Here is a 19,352-nt window from a genome sequence, read left to right as displayed (position 1 = left end):
ATATTCTGGTTTCACTTTTGTTAAATGTAATCTTTTAAAGATAATTCACCTTGATAATAGTCTGACAAAGTTTGATGCTAACTAAATAAATCCTTTTTCAGGATTCAAAGAAATAAGTATTTTTAATTAAAGAGACCAATAATGATGGTTCTAGAGATGGAAAGTATAAAGTGTTCCATAAAGTACCTCAGCCTCTCTCCTCTGTGCCTGAGTGTCAGACTGTTTTGGGACTTACATTTCTGAACTATTTAGGAATTTATTAAAAGATTCAGAGCATGGAAAATGATGAAAATAAAGCCAAAAATAAAAATGGTATTTTTTCCAGCGGTCTGTTGTTATGCCTTTTGGAGGGATGGGAAAATATGGAAAGATTTTCCTGACTTTTTGTGGGACAGAACAAACACTAACTGGTTGATGAGTGGAAGTTCGAAGTACCTTCGGACATCCTTAGGTTTGGTCAGTAAGTAGGGCTATAAACAGGTGGGTCACAAATCAAATGAACGAACTTCACCAGCACAATTTACTTCTTTCTGGATCAGAGGGTGCCCAAAGAATTCGACCTCTAGCTCTGTAAGACAAGTTATTGTCTTCACAGCCTCCTAGGTATCGGCGTGACAGTTTCATCCTTCGGTCTGGGAAGAAAAATAAATACACCACCGCCCCCGGCCTCAGCCGTACTTTGTGGTACCTGGGAACCCCCTGGATGTGAAGCAAGCACCTCAGAAATAAGAGGCCAACTGCCAGGGACTGCAGTAGGCAAAAAAGGAGAGAAAGCTTAAAGAGGTAGGTAGGAGGACGTTTTAATTCCTCTTCTAGTTTAAACTTTGACTTGCAGTGCTTACATAGGAAAATTCTATAGCCTCTCCAGATTGAGGACCTCGCACAAGCATCCAGAGAAAGTGACCCACGGTCAGCCTTGTACCCCCAGGCCTAACGGGCCATTCCGTCCGGAACGTAATGGGTCAGCGGATGGCGGCCTCGAACGCGAACGCGTAGGGTAGGAGAGGCGGGAGATGGGGGCGGGACGACATGGCTGCCTGACGCTGATTGGCTGATGGAGCTCGTCGCCTGGTGCCATTTGTTGTTGGATCAGCGCACCAGACGCAGTCTGCGTCCTGCACGTGCAGCCGTTTAAGCCGCGTCAGTGCCTGTGAGGACCCCGGGAGAGCAAGCTGCGGAGAGGTGAGTGGGCCGCCGGCTCTTTTCCCAGTACGGGTTTCGTCCCAACGCTCTGGGCTTCCTAGTAGTAGCTGGACTTCGGGCCAAGTGAAGAACTGTTGGGGTGGGTAGGGGTTTGAAGCAGTCCTTTGGGGTCTTTCTGCTTCCTGCCGGAGAGTCCAGTAGCATGGTGCGTGTCCGAAATCTGGAGTTGAGGCCTGCAGGAAAGGTGAAGGAGCATTTTTGACCACCTGGTACTACACCATCCGTGTTCAGAGAAAAAGACTCTCTGAACACGGATGGTTGTAGAACTACTCGTGTATACACTCTCTTTCGGGAAACTAGTTGTTTGTTGGAGACATTCGGGCCACCTAATCACCCCTTCCTTCCCTGCCAAACTTCAAGGCCTTGAGCCCTGGTCAGTCTCCCCCTCCCCCGCCAAAGAAACTAAATAAACCCCACGCGAAACGTCGTACCCAGTTTTGAAGGGAGAAACCTTGAGTAGTATCTGAAAAATTTCCCCTCCCTCTCAATATTCAGTAAGACGTATTGGGAACCCTTCGGTGAGAAAATAAATTCTATCAACAGATTTTGGGGAAAAGCCTAAACTTCACCGGGACATGGTGGTTGCTAGAGTGATTAGATAAGTGATTCAACTAATTTTTTAAGGTAAAAAATTGGAAGTCGCTCAGTAGTGTCCGACTCTTTGGGACCCCATGGACTATACAGTCCATGGAATTCTCCAGGCCAGAATACTGGAGTGGGTAGCCATTCCCTTCTCCAGGGGATCTTCCCAACCCAGGGATCGAATCCTGGTCTCCCGCATTGCAGGCGGATTCTTTACTGTCTGAGCCAAAAGGATGAATATAAATGGTATCTCTTGGTAAGAAATAAAACTTTAATTGCCCTTTTTGCAAAAACTTTTGGGGAGGAACAACAGTTAATTGTGTAGTTTGGAGGTATATGTGTGAAAAGATGATTTATGCTTTTAAAGGTACAACTCTGATCTCTGATTCTGACTGAGCCTAAATGTGCATGTTTGTATTTTTATAAAAACTGAACTGGAAGCCACCATGGGAGATGAAGATTGGGAAGCAGAAATAATCAAACCTCATGTGTCTTCCTATGTTCCTGTATTTGAGAAGGTAATAAAATTTAAAGTTTGTAGTTATCGAATGCTACAGATTTATCAAAGTTGAAAATCTCTATGGTGAGAAAGTTCATCTGTGGTGGGAAGCATGCTGTGCTTCTCCACGTGATTGTTATTAACTGTCTTATAGGGAATGATGAAGCATGCTAAGCCTCAAATAGAAGAAAACAGTCTGACATAATAATTAAAACGTAAAACGGGTATAATATTATTAGCAACTTAATTTAAATCTCAATGATTTAGAACTTATTGTGGGTGAAGGCAAGCTTGTGTTAATGTGGTTGAATGTCTCTGAGATACAGTTGTATAGAAAATGGAAAAATAAAATTTTGTTTTTGGGTGGCAATTTGAATTCTGAAAATTGGTTTTATACAAGCAGGGCTCTCAAAATGAAAACATTAGGCTGGTTCAGATGGTAACATCAGTTTGATCTTCAGATGTACAAATCTGCAGATCTTTTCCCTCAATAGCTTTTTAAGAGTTACACTGTAATTTAGATGAGGGGGTTATGGAGTGGGTTTTTGGATTTTAGTTTTGACTCTAAGATGGTGAACAGAGTCTGCTTTGGAAGACAGTGTATTTAATGGATTGCTTTTACGTAAATGTTATCTATTTGAAAATGTCTCCAAAAGTCAGTTTGTTTTCCTTTTAGGATTTCCAGTTTGTATTTATGTTAGTCAATTCTGACACTTTCTATTTCAAGTGATGTCTTAGTAGAAATTCTTAATTTACCCCAAAACATAAAATTTAATTCTTAGCCTGTCTTGAATTTGGTCTGTTTGCATTTAAAGTTTAGATTAAAATACCTAAGATGTTAATCTGAGTTTATCATGTTTCTTGCTTTGGGACTTATTTTAGAAATAACATTTTTTTGTATGTTATCTTTTTATAGTCGTCTTTATGTTACAATATCATAAAATATTGTAAGACTAAAAGAGGAGAAACATTACCTAACAGTCTCGCTCACTAGCACAAATGCTCTGTTGAGGTTTTAGTAAATTTTCTTCTGTATTTCCCAAACACATTTTTATATGGATTGTAATGATTGTACATAATAGCAATTTTTGATTTCAGCTTTTTCACTCTTCAGCACTTGCTATTCCATATTACTAACTTCCTAAAAATAATTTTTTATGGTTATATAGTGTTTAATGGACTATAACTACCATACTGCTAAGTCACTTCAGTCGTGTCCGACTCTGTGCGACCCCATAGACGGCAGCCCACCAGGCTCCCCCATCCCTGGGATTCTCCAGGCAAGAACACTGGAGTGGGTTGCCATTTCCTTCTCCAATGTATGAAAGTGAAAAGTGAAAGTGAAGTCGGTCAGTCGTGTCCAACTCTTGGCAACCCCATGGACTGCAGCCTACCAGGCTCCTCCGTCCATGGGATTTTCCAGGCAAGAGTACTGGAGTGGGGTGCCGTTGCCTTCTCCAATAACTCCCATAACATAATTAATTTTCTGTTGGTAGAAATTAAAGTGTTATCTTTGCTCTGTAGTATTGTCATGAATATCTACAGTTTATTATTTAATTTGGGAGTATTTTTTTCCAAAATGGAATTACTTGGTCAAATAATTTTTTATGGTTCTTTTTTTCCCAGGTTCTTGGTAGATTTGTTCTAATAACACAGTTTAACTCACAGGTACAGATGTTCTTCCACTTAGACTTGTCTAATTTTTACTTTTTCTTACTCTGAGATTTTGTCTTCACTAAGTATTATTCAAACGGTATACTGCACTGTAGCATGTTGTGCATGGTTATTGCAAAGGGTGTCTGAAACTGAGGATGGTCAACTGTCAGGCTTCCAGATTTACCTTTTGGGAGTCTTTGTGCTATTCCGTAGCATACTTTGTTTCTTGATATTGGTCATACTGATTAAATATTAATTATGTCAATATTTCTATCTTACGATTCTTAGTACATATCTGTGTGGGGCCAATTTGTAGTAAATTTTTTGCATTTGTCCACAAACTTAACACCTGGTGCTAGATGTGCAGTTAGTAATTTGACCTACTTGACTTGAAGGAACATGATGCATTCAGTGGCTTTGTTTGCTTGTCTTTGTTGAATAAGCTGTGTAGAAGCTAAGGATGAACAAATGACATTTTTATGTAGGAGAAATCTGAGATCTTTTCTTCAGCCTGTTTTCTTTTAAAGGCCCCATTTGATTGGTTGGTCTAATTGGGTTTCTGTTTCAAGAAGTGACTGGGTTTCCCTTTTGTTCAGTTTGTATTGGCTGTGAGATCATCTTGGATTAGTAATAATATCTGTGATCAGCCTTTTCTTAATTTAAAAAATTGGGAGTATGGTTGATTTAAGTGTTGTGTTTCTGCTGTACAGAAAAATAGGTCAGTTATACATATACATATATTCATTATTTTTTATCTTCTATTCTTGTATAGGTCTATACAAAGTATTGAATAGAATTCCCTGTGCTATTCAGGAGGTTCTTATTATGTGATAAACCTTTTCTGAATGCTTCTAAGGATCCTTCTAAGGAGATTTAGTATTAACACAAGCTTATATAATTTTGAACTAACAGGTTGCTCTTCTGGTAGTTTTTAGAACCACTGCTAGTTTTTGAAGTGAGTGTACCATGCGGGGATAGAATAATAAAAAAATGTGAGGTTGAGAAATATTTGGTAATCTCGCAGTTACAGTAGTCCAGAAATGGTTAGGCATTTGCACATTGCGTGCACACTTGTTGGGGTGAGAGATGAAATGGATGAGCGTGATGACTGTAACAGGATACTGAGTTTGCTTGCTAGTTGTAATATTTCTTATTAAATGACCGATGAATCTACACACTCATCTCTTCTGTCTGATCTTTTTGCCTTTTTTCTGGTGTATTTCAGAAGGCATATACTCTTGTGATTAAAGTGGAAACTGCTTAAGATAATTAGTCCATTCACAATTATTATTTTGAAATTTATAATGTTTGAAATAATGTTTTAAAATTTCTAGATTGGTTCACTTGGATGAGTAAAGAGGTTATAAAAGTTTTATAGCTAAATGTTCTAAAAATAGGTAATGTTAAGACCTAAGACTCATTCAGCAAGTTTTTTTGAGCCTTATTAGTGCTGGAGCTAGTGGTGAACATGATAGATAAGGGGCTTGCTGGTATGGATGTTGTATTTTACTGGAGGAGGCAGAATAAGCACATTAAAAATCACATACTAATAGTGAAAAGTATTAAATAATAATTTAATAATAATAGTAATAAAAGAATCAGGAAACTCTCTGTGTGTGAGGGGGAGAGGAAGAAAATTGGTATGGGTAGATTTAGATCATATGGAGAGGAAAATATTCCTTGAAACTATGACTCGTAACCCGGAGACCTGAAAGAATCCCAGTAACACATGATGTGCAAAGATCCTGAAGAGGGAACAGAGAGGGGTATCAGGACAACAGGAAGAAGTACAAAGTATTAGTTGCCTATAGATGCTGTAACCAGTTATCACAAACTAGATAGCTTACAGTTCAGTTCAGTCGCTCAGTCGTGTCCGACTCTTTGCGACCCCGTGAATCGCAGCACGCCAGGCCTCCCTGTTCATCACCATCTCCCGGAGTTCACTCAGACTCAGATAGTTTACAGTAACAGAAAAATTTCTCTTATAGTTCTGGAGGCTAGAAGTTAGAAACCATGGTCTCAGCAGTGCTATTTTCCTTCAGTAGGCTCTTGGAGAGAATCCATACTTCTTTCAACTTCTGGTGGTTATAGGCAGCCTTGGCTTGTGGCTGCATCTCGTTCTGTTGTCTTCACTTGGCCTTCTCTGTGTTTGTGTTAATACCCTTGGCCTTTCATAAGGGCACTTGTGATGACATTTAGGGCCCACTTGGATAATCCAGGTTAATCTCTTCATTTCAGAATTCTTAGTTATATTGGCTAGAACTTTTTTTTCAAATAATATAACACATTTCAGAAATTAGGGCTTGATATCATTGAGTGGACATTATTCAATCTCCTATAGCTAGTATAGAGTTATTTCAAATCCTAAAAGATGATGCTGTGAAAGTGCTGCACTCAATATACCAGCAAATTTGGAAAACTCAGCAGTGGCCACAGGACTGAAAAAGGTCAGTTTTCATTCCATTCCCAAAGAAAGGCAATGACAAAGAATGTTCAAACTACCACACAGTTGCACTCATACACGCAGAGTAATGCTCAGAATTTTCAAAGCTAGGCTTCACCATAAACTGAGAACTTCCAGATGTTCAAGCTGGATTTAGAAAAGGCAGAGGAACCAGAGATCAAATTGCCAACATCCTTTGGATCATAGCAAAAGCAAGAGAAGTAAAAAAAAAAACACCTACTTCTGCTTCATTGACTACGCTAAAGCTTTTGACTATGTGGATCACTTCAAACTGTGTAAAATTCTGAAGGAGATGGGAGTACCAGACCACCTTACCTGCCTCCTGAGAAACCTGTATGCAAGGCCAGAAGCAACAGAACCGGACATGAAACAATGGTTTGGTTCCAAATTGGGAAAGGAGTACCTCAAGGCTATATATTGTCACCCTGCTTATTTAACTTATATGTAGAGTATATCATGTGAAATGCCAGGCTGAATGTAGCACAAGCTGGAATCGAGTTCCTGGGAGAAATATCAATAACCTCAGATATGCAGATGATATCAGCCCTATGGTTGAAAGCGAAGAGGAACTAAAGAGCCTCTTGATGAAAGTGAATGGGGAGAGTGAAAAGGCTGGCTTTAAATTTAACATTAAAAAAATGAAGATCATGGCATCTGGTCTCATCACTTCATGGCAAATAGATGGGGAAACAATGGAAACAGTGAAAGACCATTTTTCTGGGTTCTAGAATCACTGCAGGTGGTGACTGCAGCCATGAAATTAAAAGATGCTTGTTCCTTGGAAGAAAAGCTATGACCATCCTAGACAGCATATTAAAAAGTGGAGACATTACTTTGCCAACAAAGGTCCATCTAGACTAAGCTATGGTTTTTTGAATAGTCATGTATGGATGTGATAGTTGGACCATAAAGAAGGCTAAGTGCCAAGGATTGATCCTTTTGAACTGTGATGTTGGAGAAGACTCTTGAGAGTCCCTTGGACTGCTAGGAGATCAAACCTGTCAATCCTAAAGGAAATCAGTCCTGACTATTTTGGCTACCTGATTTGAAGAGCAGACTCATTAGAAAATACCCTGATGCTGGGAAAGATTGATGGCAGGAGGAGAAGGGGAAGACAAAGGATGCAACGGTTGGATGGCATCATGTGACTCAATGGACATGACTTTGAACAACCTCTGGAAGATGGTAAAGGACAGGGATGCCTGTAGTGCTGCAGTCCATGGGGTTGCAAAGAGTTGGACATGACTGAGTGACTGAGTAACAACAAATATCTAGTATGGCTAAACCATAGTAAGATAAGGCAAGATTTGTAGAAAATGAAATCTGAGAAGGAAAGAGAAAAGGAAGAAAGGGAGAGGACCCTGGAGATACAGGTGGACATATAGTTGCTAGGACTAGATGGGCTGGATATGGGGAACTCAAGAGTGATGCTAAGTTTTTTTATTGAAGCAAGTAGATGGATGATGGTGCTCTTTACTGAAATGGGAAATATGTGGAAGATGAACCAATTTGGGAGAGAAAAAAATCAAGAATTCTGTATTTGCAGTGTTCAATTTCAGATGCCTAAGATTTAAGTAAGGATACTAGTCAGTAGTTGTTGCTTAGGAGAGGAATCAGAGCTGTAGGTACAAATTTGGGATTTATCTGTTTTAATAGGATTTAAATCTGAGAGTGGGTAAAGTTGGATGGAATAAAACAGACTTAAAGAGCTCTGCCATGAACTGTGGGGCACTTTGACTTTAAAGGTATGTTAACTGGGGAGCTGGCAAATGGGACTGTGGAGGGAGTGGCCATGGGGCAAGAGGAAAACCTTATGTGTTCCCTAAGCCAGAGAGGGAAGTAGATAGCCTGTTGTTTCAAATGCTGCTGAGAGCTCTGGCAGGATGAAGCTTAAAAGTAGTAATTTTATTACATAATATGCTTACTATAAGCTTTTTGAGTGCAGAGGTGAGGATGGAGGCTAGCAAGAGTAGCTTGAAGGAAATTGGGAATGTGAGAAAATAGAGGCAGCAAATGTAGACAAAATTTTTTGCCTACAGTGGAGCAGAGAAATGATGCAGTAGCTGGAAGGGAATATGAAATTATTTTTAAGGTAATGAAAAATGTTAAGGATTTTAATGATGAAAGATGAATTCTATTGAAAAAAAATTTTTTCTTTTTTTTTTTTTTTCAAAATTTGCCTTAGAGGGTATGTGGGATGTTAAATTTCATCTTCTGAAGATTGTTTGGTAATAATAATTTTTCAGTTGTTTGGTACCAGGGTGTTTCATTACTTTTTATCAGTTATATGAAGCTGAGTGTTACAACACTTATAAAACTAACCCTTTTGGGGGCTCTATTCATCCAGTAGTATTTTGGATACTAGAAAAGAGAAAGTCTTCATTGTTTCACTTTAAATCGGGAAAGCCGGATTATTTTTCTGGTTTGTCTTATCGTCTATGGTAATCATAAATTGGAACTTTTTACTGTAGCAGTTATCAAAATCTCAAGCCATTTCAAGGATTTTATTGTATGTTTTTAGTAAGTTAGAAAAATAATTAAATGTCTTTTGAGCTTTATAAAGGTAGGTTGTTTTTTTTGTGTGTGTGTGGAAAGGGAAGTTTGCTTTATTTTGGATTCTGTAGGGTGAGGAAGGGTGGACTCCTGTCCAAAGGCCTACTCCCCTCATCCCTGCCCCACCACTGACAACCACTGGGCAAGAGCTTTTCTTCAAAGTCAGTGTATTTTGTGAAAGAAATTTTGGAGCAAAAGTATTACATGAAGATGTTAATACCTACCTTGGTGCACTTCTTCCAGTTTTAGGTTTATTTAAAGAAACTTATTTGACAAAAAAAATTGTGATTTTTCTAATTCAGTCAGTTAATTGAAATGTTACCTGTAAACTTTAGGTCACTTTTTGTTGGAATTATTGAATTTGATTTTGAAGAATTTCAGAGCTCTGTTCAAAAGTTTTGCCTTTAGTATCAGAAACTTGTTTGAGAGGAAGCAGCCTGTTACATACCTAGATGAGTTGAGGATGGCTTTTTTCCAGTAAAACTTTATTTCTAAAAACTGGTGGCCCACCAGATTTGGCTTGTGGCTATAGTTTTCTGACCATTGTTTTAAGTAATATATTAGTATGCTGTACATACAGTTTTAAAGTGAAGATGTTTTAGAGTAGTTAATAAAGGAACATGCAGTGACCCAGGAAATCTTACATCCTCTAATTGTTTTGTTCTGGACAAAACCCAGTTGTTATACTCATTTTTATTATTCAAGGTAGAAAACTAATCTTTTCTTTTTTCTTACAGGATAGGTATTCTTCTGGAGCAAATGGAGACACTTTTAACAGGACTCTGGCTTCATCGTCAGGTATGTGTTAAGGCAAAAATGCAGAACTGTTTTTAGGTTAAGGGCTTCATCCAATGGATGAGAAGCAGACTAGTAGATACCTTGTCAAGAAGTTTTTTAATTTTCTAGTGAGACATTCCGGAGAAGGCAATGGCAACCCACTCCAGTACTCTTGCCTGGAAAATCCCATGGGCAGAGGAGCTTGGTAGGCTGGCATCTATGGGGTCGCTAAGAGTTGGACATGACTGAGTGACTTCACTTTTACTTTTCACTTTCATGCATTGGAGAAGGAAATGGCAACCCACTCCAGTGTTCTTGCCTGGAGAATCTCAGGGACAGGGGATCCTGGTGGGCTGCTATCTATGGGGTTGCACAGAGTCGGACACAACTGAAGCGACTTAGCAGCAGCAGCAGTGAGGCATTCTGGCTTGAATATTTTGGGTTGGGAGCCTCTTAACAATTACAGGAAGAGAGAGAAGAAAGAGTGTAGTATTACAGAATGTATCTTTGATTTAGTGGGTTTGCTGTAAAACTTTTGCCCAGCCTGGAAGTTGCATGTTTGGCTTTCAGGCTGCTATGGGAATTCCTGATATCAGGATTCCTGATATAAGCCAGTAGGAGAGTAGACTCAGGTGTTGAAGCAGGTTACAGTGATGGTGACCTGTCAGGATAGCAGCTATTTAAATCAAACTCATATCAAATTAATACACATAAATCCCTTGCATTTCCTATATACTAACAATGAGAAAATAGATATAGAAATTAAGGAAACAATCCCATTCACCATTATGTCCAAAAGAATAAAATACTTAGGAATAAATTGACCTCAGGAAACAAAAGACCTATATTTAGAAAACTGTAAAACACTGATGAAAGAAATCAAAGATGACACAAATAGATGGAGACATATACCATGTTTGTGGATTGGAAGAATCAACATATTGAAAATGAGTATACTACTCAAAGCTATCTACAGATTTAATACAATCCCAATCAAGCTGCCAATAACATTTTTCACAGAACTAGAATAATTAATTTCACAATTTGTATGGAAACACAAAAAACCTCAAATAGCCAAAACAATCTTGAGAAAGAAGAATGGAACTGGAGGAATCAACCTGCCTGACTTCAGACTATACTATAAAGCTACAGTTGTCAAGACAGTGTGGTATTGGCACAAAAACAGAAATATAGATCAATGGAACAAAATAGAAAGCCCAGAGATAAATCCATGCACCTATGGACACCTTATCTTTGACAAAGGAGACAAAAATATACAATGGAGAAAGGACAATCTCTTTAACAGGTGGTGCTGGGAAAACTGGTCAACCACCTGTAAAAGAATGAAACTAGAACACCTAACACCGTACACAAAAATAAACTCAAAGATCTAAATGTAAAACCAGAAACTGTAAAACTCCTAGAGGAAAACATGGAACACTCTCTGACATAAATCACAACATGATCCTCTATGACCCACCTCCCAGAGTAATAAAAATAGAAGCAAAAATAAACAAATGGGACCTAATTAAACTGAAAAGCTTTTGTACAACAAAGGAAAATAAATAAGCAAGTTGAAAAGACAGCCTTCAAAATGGGAGAAAATAATAGCAAACAAAGCAATTGACAGTTAATCTTAAAAATATACAAGCAGCTCAATACCAGAAAAATAAATGACCCAATCAAAAAACGGGCCAAAGAACTAAACAGACATTTCTCCAAAGAAGACATACGGATGGCTAACAAAGACATGAAAAGATGCTCAGCATCACTTATCAGAGAAATGCAATTCAAAACCACAATGAGGTACCATCTCACGCTGGTCAGAATGGCTGCTATCAAAAAGTCTATGAACAATAAATGCTGGAGAAGGTGTGGAGAAAAGGAAATCTCTTACACTGTTGGTGGGAATGCAAACTAGTACAGCTGCTATGGAGAACAGTGAGGAGATTCCTTAAAAAACTGGAAATAGAACTGCCATATGACCCAGCAGTCCCACTGTTGGGCATACACACTGAGGAAACCAGAATTGAAAGAGACACATGTACCCCAGTGTTCATTGGAACATGGTTTACAGTAGCTAGGACATGGAGGCAACCTAGATGTCCATCTGCAGATGAATGGATAAGAAAGTTGTGATACGTATACACGATGGAATATTACTCAGCTATAAAAAGAACGTATTTGAGTCAGTTCTAATGAGGTGGATGAAACTGGAGCCTATACAAAGTGAAGTAAGTCAGAAGGAAAAACACCAATACAGTATATTAATGCATATATATGGTTTAATTTAGAAAGATGGTAACAGTGACCCTATATGCAAGACAGCAAAGGAGACAAATATAAAGTACAGGCTTTTGGACTCTGTGGGAGAAGGTGAGGGTGGGATGATTTTAAGAGAATAGCATTGAAACATGTATATTACTATATGTGAAATAGATGACCAGTCCAAGTTCAATGCATGAAACAGCGCCCTCACAGCTGGTGCACTGGGACAACCCAGAGGGATGGGATGGGGAGGTACATGGGAGGAGGGTTTGGAACAGGGGGACACTTGTACACCCGTGGCTGATTGATGTCAATGTATGGCAAAACCCACCACAATATTGTACTTAGCCTCCAATTAAATTAATTAAAAAAGTAAAATATTTAAAAAAAGATAATATGAGCCTCTTTGGGATCTGAAAACTAACTTAGGGAGGTCCTCAGCAAATAAGAGAAACAAATCAAAATAAGGGAACTGTTGTTTTTCCCCTATCACTTGTCTCCATCTTGTTTGCCTACATTTTTTATGAAGTTGAGAAGATAGCTGGAAGTGGTAGGACCTGGGCTAGAAAATTAAACTCATGACAGTAGTCTTTGATTTTAAGTTCACAGCAGGCTGATACGCTACTTCTAGTATTTTTCAATTAAAAAATGCATATAGCAACAAAATTTACTGTATTAACCATTTTTAAATGTACTGTTCAGTGATATTAAGTACCTTCATGTTGCTGTGCAGCCTGACCACAGTCTACCTCTGAGACTTTTTCACCTTCCCAAACTGAAATGTCATACCTAGTAAGCAATAACTCAACAATCACTCCTGTCCTCAGCTGTTGGCAACCATTGTTTACTTTCTACGAATTTAAGTTACTGTGAATTTTCTGTGAGTCTCTGTGACCTTGAGTAACTACTTCTTTTAAGCCTTACTGTCATCAAGAGAGGGGCTTTCTTGGTGGCTCAGTGGTACAGAATCCACCTGCCTAATGCAGGAGATGTGTGTTCAATCCCCAGTCAGGAAAATCCTCTGGAGAAGGAAATGGCAACACACTCCACTATTCTTGCCAGGGGAATCCCATGGACAGAGGAGCCTGGTGGGCTACACAGCCCATGGAGTTGCAAAAGAGTCAGATATGACTTTGCAACTAAAACAGCAACTAATGTAAGAAAGAGGGCCTGGTGATACCAGGTAGTTTCATTTCTCTCATCAAAAATTTGTGAATAAAGTAAAACATTTTTATAGTTAAGGGAGCTACTGGCTCACTGAAGCCTGTCCTAATGTGAAAAAACCTATGGAGAGGTAGTTTATAAAATGTAAAAGTGGGGGTGGGGGGGGGTTGAGAGAGTTCATCAGGTTAAAGCATATTTAATTCCCATGTTCACCTTAAGTTCAGAGTAATCCTCTTGATAGAAGGAAGTGAAGTTTAGACGAAATGCTTCTGTTATTGTCAAGATACACTTAGCTTTTGTAAACTTTTAAATGCAGCAGTTTAATATAGAATATCTTGATTCTGAAAAGTTTATTAAATTCCTGCCTGCTGAAACCCCAGCAAAAGGCTAATAACCATGTGTATGTGTATGTACTTGAAGTATTCAAAGAAGAAAATTGGGTGAAAGTAGTCTATACTTAACATATCTATATGCATAGATCATTGTATAATCAGAAGAAACCTTGTTCTGTGAGGTGTCAAAGAAAACTTTCATGAAGGAATGAAAGTTTGAATCTATAGTATATTAAGGTGTAACATTACTTTGTAGTGAAGTCATCAGTAAGTTAGATTGAAATGGCCACCAGCTAAAAACATGGACTTCTCTTAGCATTAGATCTTGAACGTTCAGACTAATGAAGTAAAATCAATAATAAAAAATATAGTTTGCCTGTTTACCTTCTGAATAACAAGTACTTTGGTATCTCTTTTTTAATTGATTTCTTTTTCATGAAAATAGATTTTCTTATTACAGAAATACATACCAGAGCAATGAATGCTATCCTAAGTTACTATCTAAATATTGCAAAAAAACCAAAAAAAATATTGCAAAAAAACAAAAAATGAAAAAACTTAAATATAGTGGTGTAAAGAAAGAAAATAATCTGAAATCTTGACTTCAAGGTTTAACCGCTTTTGTTAAACTCTGTTAAGTCTGTTGATTCTGATATTTTAGATTTCTTTCTTTTTAAAAAAAATTACTTATTTGAGTACAACAGAGTCTGCTCTGTTGCAGCGTGTGAGCTTCTCTCTAGTTGAGGCGTGTAGGCTCAGTAGCTTAGTTGTCCTGTGGCATGTGGGATCTTAGTTCCCCAACTAAGGATCGAACCTGTGTTCCCTCCATTGGAAGGCAGATTCTTTTTTTTTATTATTTATTTTAATTGGAATCTAATTACTTTACAACAATGGTGGTTTTTGCCAGACTACCAGGTTCATCTGTATTGCCAATTATTGTAGTTGATTTATAATTACATCGTGAGAAACACTGGGCTGGAAGAAGCACAAGCTGGAATCAAGATTGCTGGGAGAAATATCAGTAACCTCAGATATGCAGATGATACCACCCTTATGGCAGAAAGTGAAGAGGAACTAAAAAGCCTCTTGATGAGAGTGAAAGTGGAGAGTGAAAAAGTGGCTTAAAGCTCAACATTCAGAAAACGAAGATCATGGCATCACTTCATGGGAAATAGATGGGGAAACAGTGGAAACAGTGTCAGAGTTTTATTTTTTGGGGCTCCAAAATCACTGCAGATGGTGACTGCAGCCATGAAATTAAAAGATGCTTACTCCTTGGAAGAAAAGTTATGACCAACCTAGATAGCATATTGAAAAGCAGAGACATTACTTTGACGACTAAGGTCCGTCTAGTCAAGGTTATGGTTTTTCCTGTGGTCATGTATGGATGTGAGAGTTGGACTGTGAAGAAAGCTGAGTGCCAAAGAATTGATGCTTTTGAACTGTGGTGTTGGAGAAGACTCTTGAGAGTCCCTTGGACTGCAAGGAGATCCAACCAGTCCATTCTGAAGGAGATCAGCCCTGGGATTTCTTTGGAGGGAATGATGCTGAAGCTGAAACTCCAGTACTTTGGTCACCTCATGCAAAGAGTTGACTCATTGGAAAAGATTCTGATGCTGGGAGGGATTGGGGGCAGGAGGAGAAGGGGACGGCAGAGGATGAGATGGCTGGATGGCATCATTGACTCGATGGACGTGAGTCTGAGTGAACTCTGGGAGTTGGTGATGGACAGGGAGGCCTGGCATGCTGGGATTCATGGGGTCAGAGAGTCGGATACGACTGAGTGACTGAATTGAACTGTTGTGTGAATACTGTGTAATACAGTATGATTATACAGTTGAAGTGAGAAATAGATTTAAGGGACTACATCTGATAGATTGCCTGATGAACTATGGACGGAGGTTCGTGACATTGTACAGGAGACAGGGATCAAGGCCATCCCCATGGAAAAGAAATGCAAACAAGCAAAATGGCTGTCTGGGGAGGCTTTCAAATAGCTGTGAAAGGAAGAGAAGTGAAAAGCAAAGGAGAAAAGGAAAGATATAAGCATCTGAATGCAGAGTTCCGAAGAATAGCAAGGAGAGAGAACAAAGCCTTCCTCAGCGATCAGTGCAAAGAAATAGAGGGAAACAACAGAATGGGAAACACTAGAGATCTCTTCAAGAAAATTAGAGATACCAAGGGAACATTTCATGCAAAGATGGGCTCAGTAAAGGATAGAAATGGTATGGACCTAACAGAAGCAGAAAATATTAAGAAGAGGTGGCAAGAATACACAGAAGAACTGTATAAAAAAGATCTTTACAACCAAGATAATCACGATGATGTGATCACTCACCTAGAGCCAGACATCCTGGAATGTGAAGTCCAGTGGGCCACTACGAACAAAGCTAGTGGAGGTGATGGCATTCCAGTTGACCTATTTCAAATCCTGAAAGATAATGCTGTGAAAGTGCTGCACTCTATGCCAGCAAATGTGGAAAACTCAGCAGTGGCCACAGGACTGGAAAAGGTCAGTTTTCATTCCAATCCCAAAGAAAGGCAATGCCAAAGAAGGCTCAAACTACCACACCATTGCACTCATCTCACATGCTAGTAAAGTAATGCTCAAAATTCTCCAAGCCAGGCTTCAGCAGTACAGGAACCATGAAATTCCAGATGTTCAAGCTGGTTTTAGAAAAGGCAGGGCAACCAGAGAACAAATTGCTAACATCTGCTGGATCATCGAAAAAGCAAGAGAGTTCCAGTAAAACATCTATTTCTACTTTATTGACTATGCCAAAGCTTTTGACTGTGTGGATCACAGTAAACTGGAAAATTCTTCGATATGGGAATACCAGCTACCTTACCTGCCTCTTGAGAAACCTATATGCAGGTCAGGAAGCAACAGTTAGAACTGGACATGGAACAACAGACTGGTTCCAAATACGAAAAGGAGTACGTCAAGGCTGTATATTTTCACCGTGCTTATTTGACTTATATGCAGAATACATCATGAGAAACGCTGGGTTGGAAGAAGCACAAGCTGGAATCAAGATTGCTGGGAGAAATATCAGTAACCTCAGATATGCAGATGATACCTTATGGCAGAAAGTGAAGAGGAACTCAAAAGCCTCTTGATGAAAGTGAAAGTGGAGAGTGAAAAAGTTGGCTTAAAGCTCAACGTTGAGAAAACGAAGATCATGGCATCTGGTCGCATCACTCCATGGCAAATAGATGGGGAAACAGTGGAAACAGTGTCAGACTTTATTTATTTTGGACACCAAAATCACTGCAGATGGTGATTGCAGCCATGACATTAAAAGACGCTACTCCTTGGAAGGAAAGTTATGACCATCCTAGATAGCGTATTGAAAAGCAGAGACATTACTTTGCCAACAAAGGTCTGTCTAGTCAAGGCTATGGTTTTTCCTGTGGTCATGTATGGATGTGAGAGTTGGACTGTGAAGAAAGCTGAGTGCCAAAGAATTGATGCTTTTGAACTGTGGTGTTGGAGAAGACTCTTGAGAGTCCCTTGGACTGCATGGAGATCCAACCAGTCCATTCTGAAGGAGATCAGCCCTGGGATTTCTTTGGAAGGAATAGTGCTAAAGCTGAAACTCCAGTACTTTGGTCACCTCATGCAAAGAGTTGACTCATTGGAAAAGACTCTGATGCTGGGAGGGATTTGGGGGCAGGAGGAGAAGAGGACGGCAGAGGATGAGATGGCTGAATGGCATCATTGACTCGACGGACATGAGTCTGAGTGAACTCCGGGAGATGGTGATGGACAGGTAGGCCTGGCGTGCTGTGATTCATGGGGTCACAAAGAGTCGGACACGGCTGAGTGACTGAAGTGAACTGAATACAGTATAGAACACAATATATGCAAAACTCCATTGTGTGATTGTACCACATATTTGAATTCTCTCTTAAATGCACATTTGAGTTGCTTCCTTTTTTGTTGTTACAAGCAAAGCTACCATGAACATCTCTTATTTTCCCTTGTTTGCTAAATATATGTTTTAGGTTATGAATGGTGTTGAATTGTATTATGTACTTTAATCTGTGGAGATAATTAGTTTTTGCAATCTGTTAATGTTGTTAATACCTCTTTAGATGTCTGATGGTAAACACCCTTGAATACTGGAATAAACTCAACTTAGTCATACTGTTGTACCTGTTCAGTTTACTATTGGGATTGATTTGCTAATATGTATTTTTGAGATTTTATATCTACTCATGAGTAAAAGAGATTTAATTTTCTCCTGTCTTGTCATATAATAATTACTATGGCCTTGTGGAATTAATCGGGGAATAATTCCTCTTTCTATTTTCTGGTAGAATTGTATAATGTTGGAATGATTTGTTCTTTGAGAGTTTGATAGAACTCACCTGTGCACCTACATTTAAATAGGTATGATACAGAGATTTGAGTACTGGTTCCTTTTCTGTAGGGAAACAAAAACAAACCTTCTGTTTGTTTTTGTTTTCTTGAGTCAGTTTTGGTGAATCAGAACTTTGCTGTTTGTCTTTTTTTAGATTTCAGATGTAAGTGATATATGATATTTGTCTTCATTTTTCTGACTTGGTTCACTTAGTATGTTATTCTCTGGGTCTACCCATTTTGCTTCAAATGGCATTATTTGTCTTTTTTTAATGACTGAGCAGTATTCCACTGTGTGTGTGTGTGTGTGTGTGTGTGTGTGTGTGTGTGTACGTATTCTGTGTCCATGTCTTGGTTATTGTAAATAGTGCTGCTGTTATTCCACTCTGTGTGTGTGTGTGTGTGTGTGTGTGTGTGTGTGTACGTATTCTTTGTCCATGTCTTGGTTATTGTAAATAGTGCTGCTGTTAACATTGGGGTGCATGGGGTGTATGTATCTTTTCAAATTAGAGTTTTCTCCAGACATATGCTGAGGAGTGAGATTGCCAGATCATATAATAACTCAGTATTTTAAGGAACCTCTGTAACGTATGGAGGTTTTCCATAGTGGCTGCACCAGTTTACATTCCCACCAATAGTGTAGGAGGGTTCCTTTTTCTCTACACTCTCTTCAGGATTTATTATTTTATGACAAACCCACAGCCAACGTAGTGGTTTATTTTCAGGACCTTTTAGTGACAACCATTCTGACTGATATGAGGTTATGCCTCATTGTAATTTTGATTTGCATTTCTCTGATAGTTAGCTGTGTTGAGCATCTTTTCATGTGCCTGTTGGCTATCTGTATGTCATCTTTGGAGAAATGTTTGTTCAGGTGTTCAGCCCATTTTGTAATTGGGCTGTTTGTTTTTTTTTGTTATTGAGCTGTTTGTATGAGCTCTTTGTACATTTTTGAAATTAATCCCTTGTTGGTCCTATCATTGGCAGATATTTTCTCTCAGTCTGTAGTGTGTCTTTTAATTTTTTTTTATGGTTTCCTTTGGTGTGCAAAAGCCTATAAGTTTTGATTAGGTCCCATTTGCTTGTTTTTGTTTTTATTTCTGTTGCCTTGGGAGAATAACCTAGGAGAACATTGGGTAAGATTTATTTCAGAGAATGTTTTGCCTTTCTTCTCTTTTAGGAGTTTTTAATGTGATTTTAAAAAGAATTTTAATTAATTTTCCCTTTCTGATATTTCCTTGTAAGTGTTAAAAAATGCAATGAATTCCTATATGGTAATCTTGTATCCTGCTACTTTGCTGATTTTATCAGTTCTAGTAGTTTTTGTGTGGAGTTTTTAGGGTTTTCTATATATATTATCATGCCATCTGCATATAATGACAGTATTACCTCTTCCTTTCCAGTTTGGACATCTTTTATTTTTCTTATCTCGTTGCTGTGGCTAGGACTTCCAATACTATGTTGAATGGAAATGGTGAGAGTGGGCAT

At 38.7% G+C, this 19,352-nt stretch overlaps 1 protein-coding gene across 1 annotated transcript in view; it reads left to right on the top strand.

The window, feature by feature from the left end:
* DDX4 (DEAD-box helicase 4) overlaps window positions 602–19,352 on the top strand; it is a 73,363-nt gene continuing 54,612 nt past the window's right edge. The window contains exons 1-4 of the mRNA XM_005694694.3: window positions 602–783; window positions 860–1,182; window positions 2,227–2,303; window positions 9,695–9,755. Of these exons, the coding sequence (XP_005694751.1) occupies window positions 2,232–2,303; window positions 9,695–9,755 (133 nt within the window). The 5' untranslated portion in view covers window positions 602–783; window positions 860–1,182; window positions 2,227–2,231. The remainder of the gene's footprint in view (window positions 784–859; window positions 1,183–2,226; window positions 2,304–9,694; window positions 9,756–19,352) is intronic.

The sequence above is a fragment of the Capra hircus genome, chromosome 20, assembly GCF_001704415.2.
Source record: "Capra hircus breed San Clemente chromosome 20, ASM170441v1, whole genome shotgun sequence".
NCBI lineage: Eukaryota > Metazoa > Chordata > Mammalia > Artiodactyla > Bovidae > Capra > Capra hircus.
This window is presented reverse-complemented; position numbering and strand designations above follow the sequence as displayed.